Source organism: Acipenser ruthenus, chromosome 9 (genome assembly GCF_902713425.1).
Source record: "Acipenser ruthenus chromosome 9, fAciRut3.2 maternal haplotype, whole genome shotgun sequence".
Classification (NCBI taxonomy): Eukaryota; Metazoa; Chordata; class Actinopteri; order Acipenseriformes; family Acipenseridae; genus Acipenser; species Acipenser ruthenus.
This window is the reverse complement of record NC_081197.1, coordinates 51668763-51685592: the sequence shown is the minus strand read 5'-3', so window position 1 is coordinate 51685592 and position 16830 is coordinate 51668763. Positions and strand designations below refer to the sequence as shown.

The following is a 16830-nucleotide window of genomic DNA, read 5'->3' as shown; positions in this document are numbered from 1 at the left end:
ATGTTCCCAAAATGCCATGCCTGTGTTGAACAATACTAGTCCCCGTTTACTTACAAGATGTTCCTGTGTATGCTGGTTTTAAGAAAATATATCATATATATCATGACAATTTCACTTTCTTGTAATCCTTTTTAGGGTAAAATACATACAGCACAAATTTAAATGCATGCTGTTCACGTAGGTCCACTTATCTGACACAGAAAATGATTCAAATGTATTGTATGCATGCCCACACAAAGTGGGGTGTAGCCCCCTCAATTTTTTGTTCTGCCCCTCTAGGGAAAGTCTGGCGCCACCACTGGCAATGGGAGTGACTCAAAAAAGGTTTCTATCTAACACACTGCATGGCAGTCAACATTTCTGGGGCTACAGTGATTTCCCAGTCAGTCTGTATTAGTACTATGGATATTATCTGGGGAGCCAGTAAATTGAAAGTGTTTTTTTTAGGGTCACTTTCAGAAATAATAGTGTTTGGGTTTCCAAAGCCTTCACAAATGATAATTGTGGCCAGTCTGATTTGCACATACTGTAGGTGTTTTTTGGTTTTTTTTAAGAAACAATTCTCCAGCTACCAGCAGAACAATCGTTCATCAGAATACACTGCAGGCTACACACATTGACAAATCAGATGTGAACTGATCTGGTAAGTGATCCATCACTTGGCAATGTTTGGCAACAATTGTTACTATTCTGCAATTCAAGCAGCATAATCTTGACCCTCTACCTCCCCTTCAAATGTTTATTGACCCGTTATCCTCCAGCATGCTGCATGACGTGGGGAAGTTGATGCTTACAATCTCAGTTATATCAATTTGCTGATCACTGCTTGGGAGGAAAATCGTCTGCCGTTGGTTCGCCTCACCGTTTCACAGAGAGTCCTACTGGTCAGGCGCCAGACAAGGCCTAACTAGTCTGTCTGAACTCTGTTCGTTCAGTACTTTAGCAACTTCTGCAGATTAGGTGTGCCAGGTAAAATGGGGTTATCAGATAGACAGTGGGAAAGGAGGATGCCCATTGATCTTCCGTCCTCCTGAGCCAGTATTTGGGTTGCAAATGGGTGAGATTACTTTCAAATTGGAGATTTCAAATTGACGTGAAAATAGGGGTAAATAATTACCAGGGCACTATTAAAACAAAACAAAAATTCTACTTTCAATAAAATATACAGTACAGTATTTATAGTTGACTGAAAATATCCTAAAGTATCCACAAAATCATTTAAATGAATAAATGATTGAATAAAAGACAAAGATATTCCTTTAAATACTTTTGCAAACTGCTTTTTAAAATATTGTACATTTATTTCTACTAGTATTAATGTATTGATAATATGTGCAACATTTAGTGAATGTAAAAATATTGTTTATTCCCCATCTCTGCGGACTACCGAGCGGCCCAGAATCAGACAGAAAGAGGGCTCCAAGAAACAGCCTAACACAGTATCCACTCTTACACAGCAATTAATGGACTCCGCAACATGCTCTATCACTTCCTCAAGCTGTTGGGCAAACACAGCTTTATAATGACTTCCTTGCTTAACAGGAAGAGATAGAAGTGATTGGTTTAAGATTTACAGTTCACTTCCCCAAATAGCCTGCTGTAGCAAAGACTTGACTATTTAACAAAACGCCTACAGCTGACCATTCACCACTGCAACTCAAGTTCTGATAAGGACCTGGCATATCTAGCACATGTTCAATTTACCAGTCAAAACTACTTACCTCTATTTAACTCAACAACAATTTAAGTCCCTGATTGTTCTGCTGTTGATTTTGTTTTCCACTTGCAATGTGGTGCAGCTAATTTCTTCTACACACACATTATATATATATATATATATATATATATATATATATATATATATATATATATATATATATATATATTGTATCCTGCATTACAAGTAATAGGACCTTAATATGACCATACAATACCTGTCCTGTGACATTAAAAGCTATCTTTACAGGCTGCTTGGCAGCACAAACTGAATCATGAATTGCAAGTTAATGTGAACAATACTTGAGGGGCTGATACCTTGGAGGCAAGATAAGACAAAAAGACTTAATGTGATATAATTTTATCTGACCACATGCTATAAACAATTTTAAAAGATGATTTTTACTGTGGGATGGATTTGCCACTTTCACTGACTGCAAGTTGCCCATAGTGGAAAATACAGACTCCTGACTACTACACTATAAATAAAGGTATGGATTAAATCTCTTGTTTTTATTTGTTTCATATTCCCACATTTGGTGTGGGAATTGTGCCCAGTTTATTTGCATGCGATTTTGACAATCCCCTATAGGTAACAGTTATCTAATTTAGTAATTACTTCGCTTACAGACACTATTTCATACTTGCCTTTTCCATCTTGCCAGGTTGTATACCAGGACAGGCTCATAAAAGAGGTTATGAAGATTAACGCTGTGGCCACAGTTCCATTTCTGAGCCTCATTTCATTTCACCATCACAGTACGTATCCCGGCAGATGAACAGCCTCACAGCAGAGTACTCGTGGAACGGTAAGAAGGGGCTTGTCTTGTTCAGTACAGACAGGGCTCATATCATTCTCAGCCTGGACAGGGAACACAGCACCACGACTACGCCAATCCAAGTATGTCGTAATTAGTAAGAGTAACTACGTCCTGTTTCTTCTTTATGACCCTGCATTAAAAAAAAGCAAACGGTAAAATGCAGACAAAAACAGATGTTTCCATTAGAACCACAATACAGACTTTTTTTTTAGATAAAACACAGAAGGGCCATATTTGTCTGTTTTGATCGTTTATTTTGGCTTATTTCAGACATCAAAACTTAATAGCCTCGAATTTAACATGCAGGACTGACTAACCTAGATCAAAAACACAGAAAGTCTGGTGATTGTAAAAAAAATGGATTAGGAGATTATATATGAAATGTTACGCGTTGGATGTGATAACATCTTAGTTACTGAAACATGAAATCCACGAATTGTTTTGCGAAACTGATAAAAGGTCTTATATGCGAATATCGGAAACTATACAGTACGAGAAAAAAATACTCATAATAAAAATGAAAAACAACAGAACACACATATCCAAGTCTCAGCAACTACAGTTGTCTGCTTTCCAAATACTTTTCACCATGCAATTGAATTATTCATATATAATTTTTAGTGTTAGTATGTCACTTACTTTGTGTTACGAGATGTATGCTCCAAACAAATATTAACGTTAGCGTGTTAACAACCAATAAATAGCCTGGCTGTGAAGGTGTCCACTCCATACAAAACGTTTCTTCCTGTCAGTGTCACTCTCTTTTTCTGAAAACATTCCATTTCCCACACTGCATTCTCTATCAAACTACACTGCGTCTGTGTACCGCCCACCAAACCCAGCTATTGGCCAACAATAGCCCCGTTTAACCACGTGCTGTCGATCAACTTTCACCTCAAAGTCATGAATCGCAGTTCCGCTTAAAACTAGCGCAATTGAGCTTACCTGTGCAGGTAGTTAGCTGCTTTTAATTTTGTCTTGTCGCTTTTTGCACATATTTGGGGTCTTGGTCGCGTATGTCAAAAGTAAAAAAAAAACATAATAAATGTTTGTGGGCAATGCATACATAAAAACTGTAGGTTCCCGGTCTCAGTGCGCAGCACAAGACTACAGTCTTCCTGCGAGTCTGTATTTCGGTGGTTTCCACTGTTACTTTGAGGGATGATGTGAATATCATTTATAATATGTATATATTAAACGTGCAACAGCATTCATTCAGTAATATCTTCTACACAATTATTGATCGAGGATAGCCAAAAACGGTTTTCTGTAAAATTGTGAATGCTCTGTGTAGATCTCTATAATCTTGCAGTTGTACAACAAGTCCATAAAAGGACAGCAGGTACGCCTTGTGGATGTAGTTTTAAATGCATCCAGCCTTCTGTACCTCGGGGGCAGAAGCAACCCTGGGAGACGAGTCCGTTAAAATTAAAGTGGTTACACATGTACGGTGAAGTCCCTGGTTCAAATTCCACCTCAGCCATTGACTCATAGTGTGACCCTGTGTCACTCCTTGTGCTCTGTCTTTCGGGTGAGACGTAATTTTAAGTGACTCAGCAGCTGATGCATAGTTCACACACCCTAGTCTCTGTAAGTCGCCTTGGATAAAGGCGTCTGCTAAATAAACAAATAATAATAATAATAATAATAATAATAATAATAATAATAATAATAATATATTACACGAAAGAGAAGATTGACAATTGGAGTGGGAAAAACACAAGTAGAAAAATGTTGACACAAATTGTGGTTAGCTGATGTCTCTAAATATTCTTGGTGTTGACCCTGATCCAGACATGCAGGTACAGTGTGTTATTATAGATAAGGATGGCCTTGCACACATATAAGAAAAAGCTGCATTACATATACATATACACATATAAGAGAAAGCTCTGTTATAAGAAATGTGAGGGGTGTATTCTGCATGAACTTAAAAAGAGGCTGTAACAAAGCAGTATTTTTGCTCTTTGCCTGAAGTTGTACCTGTTGTGCAGTCAATTCAATCACGTATAAGAAATTAACCAATCACCGTTACGGATTTGTCACAATTCCGTCAGCTTAAATTGGATATTTGCCTGCCAATTTAGTCTGGCCACATGAAAAAAAGAAAAGCAGGAATACAGCTTTTCAGTTAAACCAGGGAAGGGGAAGAGAGCAGATGCCTGTTCTCACTACCTAGAACACACCCTGATAGCTGTTTGCTGGTGCGTGAGCAGCATATCACAGCCCTCACTTAATAGCAGAGACATTAGTTTGTGGTTTGTGTTAGCTAATAATTGAGTAATTATCAGCTTGCCTTCCTGGCCATCTGTTGTCCTGCCTCACCCTGCTTTAAAGAACCCTGTGACAGGGCAGCATCACTGGCAATGGTTGTTGTTTACAAGGAAGGGAGACTCAGACACAGAAGGTACAGTGAAGCGTGTGTAATTAAATAATAAAACAATAAACAAAACACAGGAACAAAAGAAAAGGCACGTTGCCAAAACAAATAGGCTTAACAAAAACGCACCGAACATAAACAAACACGGACTTGGATGTAAATACAGCACAGAACAACACAGGACACCCCCCCTCTACCTCTACCTCTCTTCTATCTCTCTCCCCCTCTACCTCTCCTTCTACCTCTACCTCTCCTTCTACCTCTACCTCTACCTCCCCCTCTACCTCTATCTCCCCCTCTACCTCTACCTCTCCTTCTACCTCTACCTCCCCCTCTACCTCTACCTATCCCTCTCCTTCTACCTCTACCTCCCCCTGTACCTCTCTTCCTCTACCTGTCCTTCTACCTCTACCTCCCCCTCCACCTCTTCCTCTCCCTCTTGTGTTATGTGTTGTGTGTTACAAAGGAGCTGGTGCCACTGAGCCAGCATTTACCCCTTGAGCACTACCTTCACTGCACAGCACAGACACGCACTGCCATCCTCGGGTTTTGAAGAGCACAGTTTCGTGCACCGTGGAATACAATTGCTGTTGCTGTTTGTTTATTGTTTGTGTTTGTAAACCCGCCGTGTACCCCCCCCCCCCCATACCTTCGCTGGTTACTTTAAATAAACACAGACATTTATGGGAGATATATACTGTCTGGACAATCATTTTGTACACTGCACCACTTCATCCTGTCACACTGATCTTTTTAGTTAATCAGGTAATTTTACCCTGATGCAGAAAGTGTATTTAAAGATGAGAATTCCTAACATAGCAGCACTTTTCCCAATCCCAATGTAGTGAAAACATGCAGACACAAGACACAGTTGAATGTTAATTAAATTTGGCCCAAAGAAGCATGATGCACCCTCACCAAAAGCTGATCTTAAGATATAATAGCATAATGTACTGTGGCTAAACAACAAGGAGTTGGGTCAATCCACAAGCCTTTCACTTGTGGAGACCTGCGTTTAAATCTACTTTATGTCACAAGTATGAAATGTTGGATGATATTCTCAATTCAGCCTTCAGTGGACTGAACTGCTCCCTCACCCACTATGAAGGTGGAACCTCCAGGGCACTGTGGAATGCCCTATAAGAATTGTGATATATATCCGTTTTGTGCACAGAAGATTGAGGATTTAATTGCCTACTGCCATGCTTAACACACTTCTAGAACCCCTAGGTGGTGCTGTTGTACTAGTGATTCTTACAGTTACTGTATCTCCTGTGCGCACAGTTGCTAATTAGTAATTACTTCTGACGTGTTTGTGTTCCTTTATAAGACAAAACTGCAGAATTCAGTAGATATACCCCAGAGATAATGGAATCTGATTGAAATAAACAATTTCCAGTGCTATAAAATGCATATGTAATTTAATTCATGTAAGGTACAGTAAGCATTTGTTTACAATGAATCATGTGAGCTACAGCTTTGATATGTCCTTTGCATATAAGAATTACACTGGAATTAAGGACATGATATCATTAGAATACACATATATATAGTTTGTCATATATAAGTACATGTAACATTGAAGTAAGTGATTGTAAGTTTATTTGATCTGGTGAGACTTGATAGTAAAAATAATAATTAAAAAAATGGTATAACTATCTACAGTTCTTTTCATTCAGTTTCATTTTAAACAGATGGTTTCATCAACTATAAACTGCACATGTGGTTTATTTGGTAGTGTATATTGTAAATTAAAATATACAGGGCACAGAAAGATAGAAACAACTTCAGTATATGCAGAACACACTTTGACATGACTCATGCAACTCAACTGATTAAATTGTTAATATAATTGTATAATGTATTCTGCAATATATATATATATATATATATATATATATATATATATATATATATATATATATATATATATATATATATATATATATATATATATATAGACAACTTGTCTGACAGACTTTGAGAGTTTGCATAGTCCTCAGGAATGTCCAGGCCGTGTTTCCAGAGACAGAGGGAACTGAAATCGTAAATGCAAAGCTTCCACTGAGGCCGAAGGAAGACATTTTAAACTGAACTACATTTCAATATACTGCATGCGCTGTACTAACACTTGTTGTTGCATTAGGAATCGTAAACCCCTTTCTTGTGACAACCACTTCCACTTTTCTTTAACAAAATCCTCCTATTCACAGTTCCGTGGGGTTGACAAGAGAGAGCCCAGTACACTCAAAACCCTGTTAGGTAAAGTTGTTTTCTCAGCTCTTAGTTTGGACAGCCTTTCATTAAAAGGAATATTTCATTAAACATGAAGATCTTGTATCCATCTATGTTTTCAAACATTTCTTCATGTCATATTAAGAATCCTCAAGGCTGATTTTCTGATATGAGGTGGGAAAGCAAGCTAGTGTTCTTGTAAAGCACTTGGGTGAACACTGAGCACTGAAGCTTGTACAACACTGATCTGTATCCCCAACTGTCTTTTCAGAACTTTGATGATGATCTAAAACAACAGTAAACTAAACAGAATACACATAATAAGATATTATATATGTGTATAATATATAGTATACATTTAATTACATAGTGGAGATGAATCTGAAAATATATTATGTTACAGAAAATATGTCTGAGAATTTTTTGTTGAATAATAAAACATGACTGCTAATGAGATGTGAAAACAGTTATTTATATGTATTATTGTTGTCATGTTTAGAACATTCAGTGTTTAATTTTTAAAGTAACATCCCCACATTACAAAAGGTGTAGGAGGAGACGGTAAAATTGTGAGGCATTTGTGGTAAGAAAAGTAGACTGCTTACCTGACAAACAAAAAAAAACAAGGAACTGTCATGAACTCTTTCAGCATTCTAACTCCTTAAGTAAAGATGTTGACCCATTAATAGTTTTTTTTTTTTTTTTTAAATAGATAGCGGATATCTCTAAACTGTTTATAATCATGTTTGTGGCAAAACACATTTTACAAATACATAACACTTAAAATGTTAACTGGGTTACAATTACTAGTAATAACAATTGTTATAATATATTACCAAGTATTATGTATTATTTCACTATACTATTCCAATCCCCAAAAACATAACTTAACCCAATCATTAATCAGTAGTTTTACTGGCCAGTATATGATGACCCTAAACCTCAAAAGTAATAAAAAAAAATCCCCTAAAATATGTTAAGTCTTTAAGTTTTTACTATATTTTAAAATGTATACACAGCCCTTTATGTTATGCTATGGTGCAAAGGTGTGCGTATGAGATTATAAAGTATTTTGAACTTGCAACCTGTGCTGTGTGAGAGGTATATCATTGTAACTTGACTCCCCTAATGCTTGGATATAAGATACAATATTGATGTCCTAGCTATTTCATTATCTTTACCAGATCAATGAATTCAGTCTAGAATTCCCACATCTGAAAGAAGGACATTTTGGAGTATGTACCTGTATTTGGATTTTCAAACAATATATACATTGAAATGCTAGCAAAGCCTTGACCGGTTAGGCTTGTCCCTCCCTGGTACATCCAAGTAACCTCTCCACATTACTGACCGGCAGGGGGGCTGTCGTGCAACTTTAAATTTCTCTAAAAATGACTGTGTTATTTATTACATGTAAATTATTTACCAAGAGACCTTGGCTCTGGAAAAGTTAATACAGCTTTTGTACGATATTTGCAATCTGATCAAGCTGTATTGATTTTATTCCTATGACCTGCGGCAGTGCTTTAAAATATTTTGAAAATACCAGAAACTTTTAAGTTCGAACTTTACATTTCCCTTGCACTTCCTCAATCTGTTTAGTGAATCTGTATGGCTAGCATTAGTGTCCATTAGGACTGTATTTTTTACAGTGGGCTTATTTGAGAATACTCAGACATGTCCATTTAATTTGTGCTATCATAACACTATGTTTACACAATCTAATTTAGTGTACATTGTACTTGTAAGATCAGATACTGCAATAACTGGCATAATCTGATTGCAAGAGAAATTACAGGCTCTTTGATAAGTTGTAGGGGTTTAAAAAAAGTTCAAAACACTGTAATGTCTCTCTGCACTACTCATAAAAAGGTAAAAGAAAGTTTAAAAAATGTAATTTGACGTTGCTCTTGAAAATAATGACAAACACGTTTACTTGTCCTAAAGTTTCCCTAATTTATATGTGACTACAGGAACTATTTTACAAGGAAAAGATGATGCAACTGCAAGTGTTACAACTATCGGAGATACTAATAAAGGCAGTGTTATAAACAAATGTCCCTCATAAAGAAGCAATTTTATTTGTTTTAATTTCTACTATAATATACAATCCTGATTGAAATATTTCTTCATCTACAATTGTGTGAGGTTTCATTAAATTTTAGACCACTAACTTACAATACTCAAATTAAATTATGAAAAAAAAAAGAAATCAAAGTGTAATAATAAAACCAGTTTTAGGAGTGTCATTAAGAACGAGGCCTACTTTGTTTTCATCTTTTTAGGGAACATTTAAAAAATGGTTAACATACAGCAAAACTATTGCACTTCACCCTCTAAGAAGCAGTTCATTAAATGGAATCAGTTCTTCACATGCTAATGACATTAAACTGTTCACCAATGAAATGTTTGTGATACAGCAGTGTGCCATATATAATAGGTGGTACAATTCTGGGGATGCAGATCTATTAATCCATAGAGATGTCATTCCATGCCTGGGACTTCTTCTTCGCAAGCTCCATCCATGGTGGCTGACAAGCTCCAGCAGTAGGCACTGGCAGGTCCTTGCTCAGTTGGGGTTTTTCTTCTTTCTCCGTGCTTATTAGTATGATTGTTGATGGAACCCCTTCTGCACATCAAAACACAGACAATAATTCCGGTTAATCCTTCATTAGAAAATGAGCACATTACATGTTTTACATACAAGGCCAACAACAAAATAGTCTCACAATTTTCATGTGTATGTATTGTAACTTTAAAACGGATTGTCTGGTTTCACAGACACCAATTAGCCCTAACCTTGGACTACCTTATCAAGGCAACGTTAACAAAGAGAGGAGGCCATTGGCCCATTAATGCTCGCCCAATTCCTATTAGCAGATTGACCACAAGACTTAGTCAAGAGTTGGTTCTTAAAGGATTGGTACTTGGGAGGCTTTGTGGTCCAGTGGTTAAAGAAACGGGTTTATAACCAGGAGGTCCCCTGTTCAAATCCCACCTCAGCCACTGACTCATTATGTGACCCTGAGCAAGTCACTTAACCTCCTTGTGCTCTGTCTTTCAGGTCAGACGTAATTGTAAGTGACTCTGCAGCTGAGGCATAGTTCACACACCCTAGTCTCTGTAAGTCGTCTTGGATAAAGGTGTCTGCTAAATAAACAAACAATAATACATGTCAACAAACTTGCAGAACACAAAAATAAAACCAATTTGAATCTGTTTGAAAGTCAAATCATAACCGGAGGCTCTGGGCATTTATCCTAATGCAATTGTTCAGTACTTAATAATGATAATGGCAATGATAGCACTAGGGTTACTACAATAGTTTGAGACATTGGTAGAATGTTACCTCAGTGGTACGGCTGCCACACTTTGTAAACATGTAAGCTCCTGCAGTAAACTGAACAGCTCTGTTTAAACGATTCATATATTACAATATATTACATTCATTAAAAACACAACCAAAAAAAACAAACAAACTGTTATCTTTCAATTAGATATTAAACAAAGTTAAGTCTGGTCAGGTGCATTGTAGACCAAGTCTGGTCAGATGCATAGTGTAGTTTCTTAACAAGGGCTTGTATACCAGTGCTGGCATGCAAGTACTATATATAAAGAAAAATGTATCTACAGCCTTGCATGAAAAAACCTAGGTTGTTTAATAATGAGGGCCTAGCAATAAATGTTGTGCTCTAGTATGTATAAGTGTTTGGTGTTGTGTCATACAGTACCTGGTGTGGGTAGTGCAGTGGTTTGAGTGGGCTGAGGTTGTTTCCACTCCATCTTGACGTCCTGCCTGTGATCCAGTGCGGCTGTCCGCTGGGTGGGAGAAGGAACTCTGTCGACCCAGACTTCAGATTGAGGCCTTAATGTTTCTTGCTAAAAAATAAATGAAGAAATGCATGCATGAAAAAATAATAATAAATAATAATAATAATAATAATAATAATAATAATAATAATAATAATAATAATAATAATAATAATCCAGCACCACAGCTGTGACCATTGCCCTTGAAGGGTCACATTAAGTAAATGTAAGTACTGTTTTATGCGTGAATTGGTATGGTAAATTTGCATCACAACCTTTGAAATATTTTTAACCATATAAAGGCAGCAAAAAACTACTCTGAGCTATAATTCAATTGTTCCTTCCTGCAACCAATGTGTTTCTCGTTTTATACCATTCATAGTGGAGTATGTGCAAATGCTTAAAAACCATCCCAATATATTTTAAGTGATACAAATGTTGATGGGGGCGGCAAACTATCATGTTGGCGTTTGGTAGTAAGTGCTCTATCTGGTAAATGGCAAGTAGCAGTGAGAGCTGATGGTGGTACTATTGTTTTTATTCTATAATTTAACAATGTCATTTTATTTCTCATAATTTTAATGTCATTTTATTGTTTATCTTGCATCCTGTAACTTGCCAAGTCCACCCCCAATGCATAATTATTATTGACTCTGTTAGTAATAGCCTGGTTTTAATAATGTTGAATAAATAGATTAATTATTAATTTGTGATAAAAATTTATCTCTACTAAAAGTGGATTGAGAACAACCCTTCCCCCAGACAAACGCACACAAATCCTAATATGGTTTTATAAAAATGACCATATAAGGTAGTTTTCTGTGTTTAAATCTGTATTAAAGTCTTAGTACTGCCAAGGCAAACCTATCTGGTTTAAATGTCAGTTGGCCAGGTGAAATACTGAATTTGTGTGTGCATGTTTATTTAAAGGAATGGGTCAAAGCACAGGGGATAAAACAACTGTTTACAAACACTAAGGGACATACCGTATTAAGACACTGAGGGACATACCGTATTAAACACTGAGGGACATACCGTATTACAACACTGAGGGACATACCGTAGTAAAACACTGAGGGACATACCATTCGGTGTCATACTGGTGTCCTTGTTTGTGACCGTCAACTGACAAATGACACTTGACAAAAACTAGGAGACCCTGGCATCAACCAGTAAATTACTCAATTTCATTCAACTCTTCTTGCTCATTATCCTTTTAGACACAATGTAGGGCTGGAAAAATCAATCTGCAAAGGCTATTGCATCTACTGAACCATATTTTGCACAAATACTAGCAGTACTGTGTTTATTTTCTTACCTGTTTCCTTTTTACAACCACAACTATCCACATTTCGGACATTCATAATTAATATTATCTAAGCAGAACATTAATTACATTATATTAAACACAAATAATGGGATATTAAACAAATAAGCTATTAAATGTTCAGAAAATGTAGATGTGTATAAAACTATCCCTTTAAGACAACATGATTTCTACATGGCACCCTGAATTCAGACTAACCTCTTTGTTAGCCCCATAATTCAAAGTAGGGTTTCTACAATGCACTGAAAAGCCAACATAAACACAACTGGACAAGTGTTTTTGCCTGTAGAAACCAGGCATCACGTGGAGTTGCTACCTTTGCCTCTCCTTGTTTTACTTTGTCAGTCTTCACTTCTGGGATCAGATATTTTTCTTCTTTGCTCGTACTATTATGCTGCTCTTGGTATCCTCTTTGTTTCAGTCTGGCCATGTTAATCCATGCAGGCTTGGCAACAGCTGCAGTTTCTTTAGTCACCTCTGACATGCTCTTTGTAGGAGTTCCTTTTTCTGTAATCCAAAGGAAGTAAACATGGAATGTAATACACATTAAAGATACAATGATATGAAAGGGACAGGGATTTAATCACATATTTATACCATGTATTTCACAACATTTTACATCATTTTCCTGAGAGTGAAAGCTTAATTCTGATTTCAAAGACCCCAAAGCGCTAATCTTGAACTACCTCATATTAACCTAGGTAAGGTAGTCCCTGATTACTGCTAATCAGCTTCTGTAGAAGAGGATCATTTATAAAAGACTATTAGTAAGTTATTTCATGGGTTTATAAGCAGCAAATGTATCTACAGTATCCACCACTTACACCGTCCAGGGTTTTTTGCCATTTATGTTGAGCAAATACAGTTTGTCATTCCCATTGATTTCAATAACAAAGGCATAGTTTATACCATGTTAAGCACACCGTATATTTCAGGCAAACTCAGCTGTTTGGATCTCGTTATGTGCCATTCACATAGATTTAAGTAACAAATGCACTGCTTATACTGTAGTAATCGCTCTTGCTAATTCACCAATCAGCTGTTTTCACCTTGTTACTTGCCATTCACATAGATTTCAATACAAAAGAGGCAGCACTTTGCTGTAGTAAAAGCTTGACAGGTCGATCAATCAGCTGTTTGTACCTCGTTACTGAGTGATTACCCTGTATTGTACCTTGGCTATTTAATCCCTGTATGCAGTGTTGGGTTTACAGTTTGAAAAAACAGCACTGACTGCAACAGCAAGCATGGCTGCAAAGAGAAAACGATGAGGATCAGCATGAACATTCTGTGTGTAAATAACTGTTAGACGCTGTGCACTTGCTAAAGCATGCTTGGAACTCTGTCAGTCAGTAAACAATGTAACATTGCTTCAAAAAAGCTGGGGTTTCTGTAGTTGAGGAGGAGAGTGCTGACGAAAATACAACTGAAACTCTGACAACACCAGCGGGACTGTCAGAGGAAGAATTCTGAGCTGTGTCACCTTGGCGACCAGGACGCTCTGCCTGAAACAGACACAGATGATGTAAGCGTGCATGCTGCATGTTTAACACTGTGGCGTGCTATGGAGCAGCATCAGGATATAAAACCGAATTGGGTTTTTTTTAGAAAACGCTGACAAAGGTTGCTGTCCATACTTTTACTTTTAATGCATATCTTAATAAAGATTTTTAACTGCATACACGCATGTTCGTTTTGTTTACTGTACAGGTGATTTGGGGACGTTTTGAATGTCAGGCTATTGTGTGGGAGTTTATACCATCCATCTCTTACTGCGGGCGAATCACGTTAACACAAACATGCTCATTCTAAGCGGTGGCAACTGTATCATATTTCTTTTGTACCTGGTTGTATAAATTGATCTCTTGGAAAATCAAAAACTTCAAGAAGGAAAAAATACTCTTTTATAAAAATTATGAATTCACAGAGGTACTGTACCGTCATCATGTTCTTACTCATTTTGCATGAGACTCCAGAACACTCCCTCAAAAATATAACATACTGTAACACTTATCGAATCGATAAGGCACTTTAGATATCTGTACAAATGTAATAATGACATACAGATAGATGAACAGACAGACAGACAGCCCACATATGACTGTGTCTCAGCAGGGGATAATAAATAAAACTTGCTCTGTTGCAAAGCATCAGATTCGTCTCACAAATCAAGGCCAATATTTGAATACTAAGTAACACATTGGCATGTATTTTCAAAACTTGTAAGGTGGGTTTAACACATATTATGTGGAAATGCTATTAGTTAATATAACTTATGTGCCTGATCAGAAAATGTTTTCAACATTTTTCAAACTGTTGACATCATTTGATCACTTAGCGGCATAAATTAAGTGGCATAAATTTACACCACCTCAATATTATTATTATTATTATTATTATTATTATTATTATTATTATTATTAATTAAATTTATTTATTTTTTATAGTTGATTTTTTTTTTTTTTTTTTACTAAACAGGTCATATAATGCTTTCAAATGAGTTCTGCTGATATGATAATATGATGGTTAAACATTTTTAAAATGACTTACAGTGTAGCCTAAACGGCAGCGGAGCATATAAGCAGTTTTCTGTTTGTTTATTACTAATACTGTGTATTTTTTAATGTCCATAAAATCCTCAGGCATTATAAATGGGTATCGTATTTATGATACTTCTGAGATTCGAATGCAAAGGCTCACAGAAATGAACCTTAATGCATTAAGACAATAGTATTTTGTTATTGTTTTATTGTACCATATTGATTAGGTATTATCTCAGTTTAATAATCAGCCCAAGAGAAATTCTTCTGCTTCAAGCTGTTAGATTTGACAGCCTGACAATAACTGGATGAGACCGTCTTCCCCAGAGAAGGGTTAGTGTCTCTTTATCTTAAAGATTAAAGGTAAACCCTGATAACAAGTGGCCCGCCTAGTGACCTTCAAAGGAGTACAATTCTCTTAAACTACGCTATACCACACCTACTATATAGTTAAAAAAACAAACAAACAAAAAACCAAAACAAATAGAGCAATATAAAATGCCTTCAAACAAGTTTGCTTTGACGTTGCAAACCACTGGTGAACCAATAAAGAAAAAACTTGACGTATAAGGCAAATGGACTTTGGTCCCTATTCTGTGTTCCACTTCGATTACCAGCATGCAGAAGCACAGGGCTGTTACTTCTTGAGGACCTGGCTTGTTAAAAGCACATTTGCAAATAACAGCTGTGCCCAACCAGGGCCGGTGCTAGGCAACTTGCCGCCCTAGGCAAAGTCTAGCATGGCACCCTTAAATCAGTCAGATAATGATTATTTTATTTAGTTTTTAAAATCAACAGGTTTTTGATTCAGCTTGTATTGTGCAATCGCTCTTTGTGCATTACAGATTTTAAATTGGGTTTCCCTCAGTACATGGAATTTTTAAAGGGCTGTTTCATAACTTTAATAACATCATAATTTTAAACTGAAATGTACTGGTTGAAAATTAATGTTTTGGCAAAAGTAGTAACATTCCTTTGTTATTGCAAATAGCTTTTTCTTGCTCAACAACTATTCTACAAAAGAACACAGCACTATAGGGAAATATCCAACCATTTTAAAACGATGGTTGTGGGCAGACACTAATGTTAGAATAAGCTAAGCAGACCAAAAAGACATAGTTTTTTAATTTACATAGCACACATTATGGAACACAAATTAACATTAATCTGTCCTGTCAAATGATCTAGTAATGTGTTGGGAAGCAAACTTTTTTTCTAAGGTGAAAACAAAACTGTTTCTATGACTTTATCAAAAAAATAACCTCCCAATGTACCATACGTTTTGAAAATATAAACTTGTACAAAAACTTAGCAGAAAGGGCAAGGCAGACATTGTCATGCCAACTTCTACCTTCCCCAATACTGTCAGTCTAATTACATACAGCACTGTAATTAAACTAACTTCATGCTTTTAGAATACTTGCACAAGTCCCAATGCATACCTTTTTTTCTTAAAGCACATAGGATATTATTAAACATGAAGGCAGCAAACTCCATCTGTATGCGCAGCAAATCCACAAACACGAAATACAGTACTTCACACGTTTATCACTATTATTATTACATTTCTTAGTTGTAATTGAGATACACAAATGGCTTATCAGGGATCAACTGAATAACCCTACACACCTGTCTGTTAAATGCATTGGTGATAATGGGAGTCTCACCGGTAACACAGAGCCATCTGGTCACCCCAGAAATAACGACATGTGTAAGTAGGAAAATGACAGTAGCTTGGCTAGTCAGTTAAAAACAAAGCAGTTTTACCGCTGAATGTCCGGGACAGCTTCCATTTAAATTGTATTTAATGTCTATTTACAGGTTAGTAATATTGCAAGTGTCATGCAAAATTCAGATTTTTATTTTTGTATCAATTGATTCAGGACTTCAGAGATCGGAATTGAACACATTTTATTAGCATTGCTATTTACTGTCAGAATACCGTAAATTCACATAAGCTGAAATGATTAACTTATCAAAGTTTTGTTCGAATGGCTTCTC

The 16830-nt window shown here is 36.4% G+C and overlaps 2 protein-coding genes across 2 annotated transcripts in view; both read right to left on the bottom strand.

Moving 5' to 3' along the window:
* Positions 1-3364, bottom strand: part of LOC117405842 (alpha-1,3-mannosyl-glycoprotein 4-beta-N-acetylglucosaminyltransferase A-like) — a 39024-nt gene extending 35660 nt beyond the window's left edge. Inside the window, exons 1-2 of the mRNA XM_034923658.2 lie at positions 3177-3364; positions 2365-2667 (exon numbers count right to left, since the gene is read on the bottom strand). Coding sequence (XP_034779549.1) covers positions 2365-2458 — 94 coding nt within the window. The 5' untranslated portion in view covers positions 2459-2667; positions 3177-3364. The remainder of the gene's footprint in view (positions 1-2364; positions 2668-3176) is intronic.
* Positions 3365-6321: 2957 nt separating this feature from the next.
* Positions 6322-16830, bottom strand: part of LOC117405769 (uncharacterized) — a 75198-nt gene continuing 64689 nt past the window's right edge. Inside the window, exons 25-27 of the mRNA XM_059030215.1 lie at positions 12606-12796; positions 10884-11031; positions 6322-9781 (exon numbers count right to left, since the gene is read on the bottom strand). Of these exons, the coding sequence (XP_058886198.1) occupies positions 9621-9781; positions 10884-11031; positions 12606-12796 (500 nt within the window). The 3' untranslated portion in view covers positions 6322-9620. The remainder of the gene's footprint in view (positions 9782-10883; positions 11032-12605; positions 12797-16830) is intronic.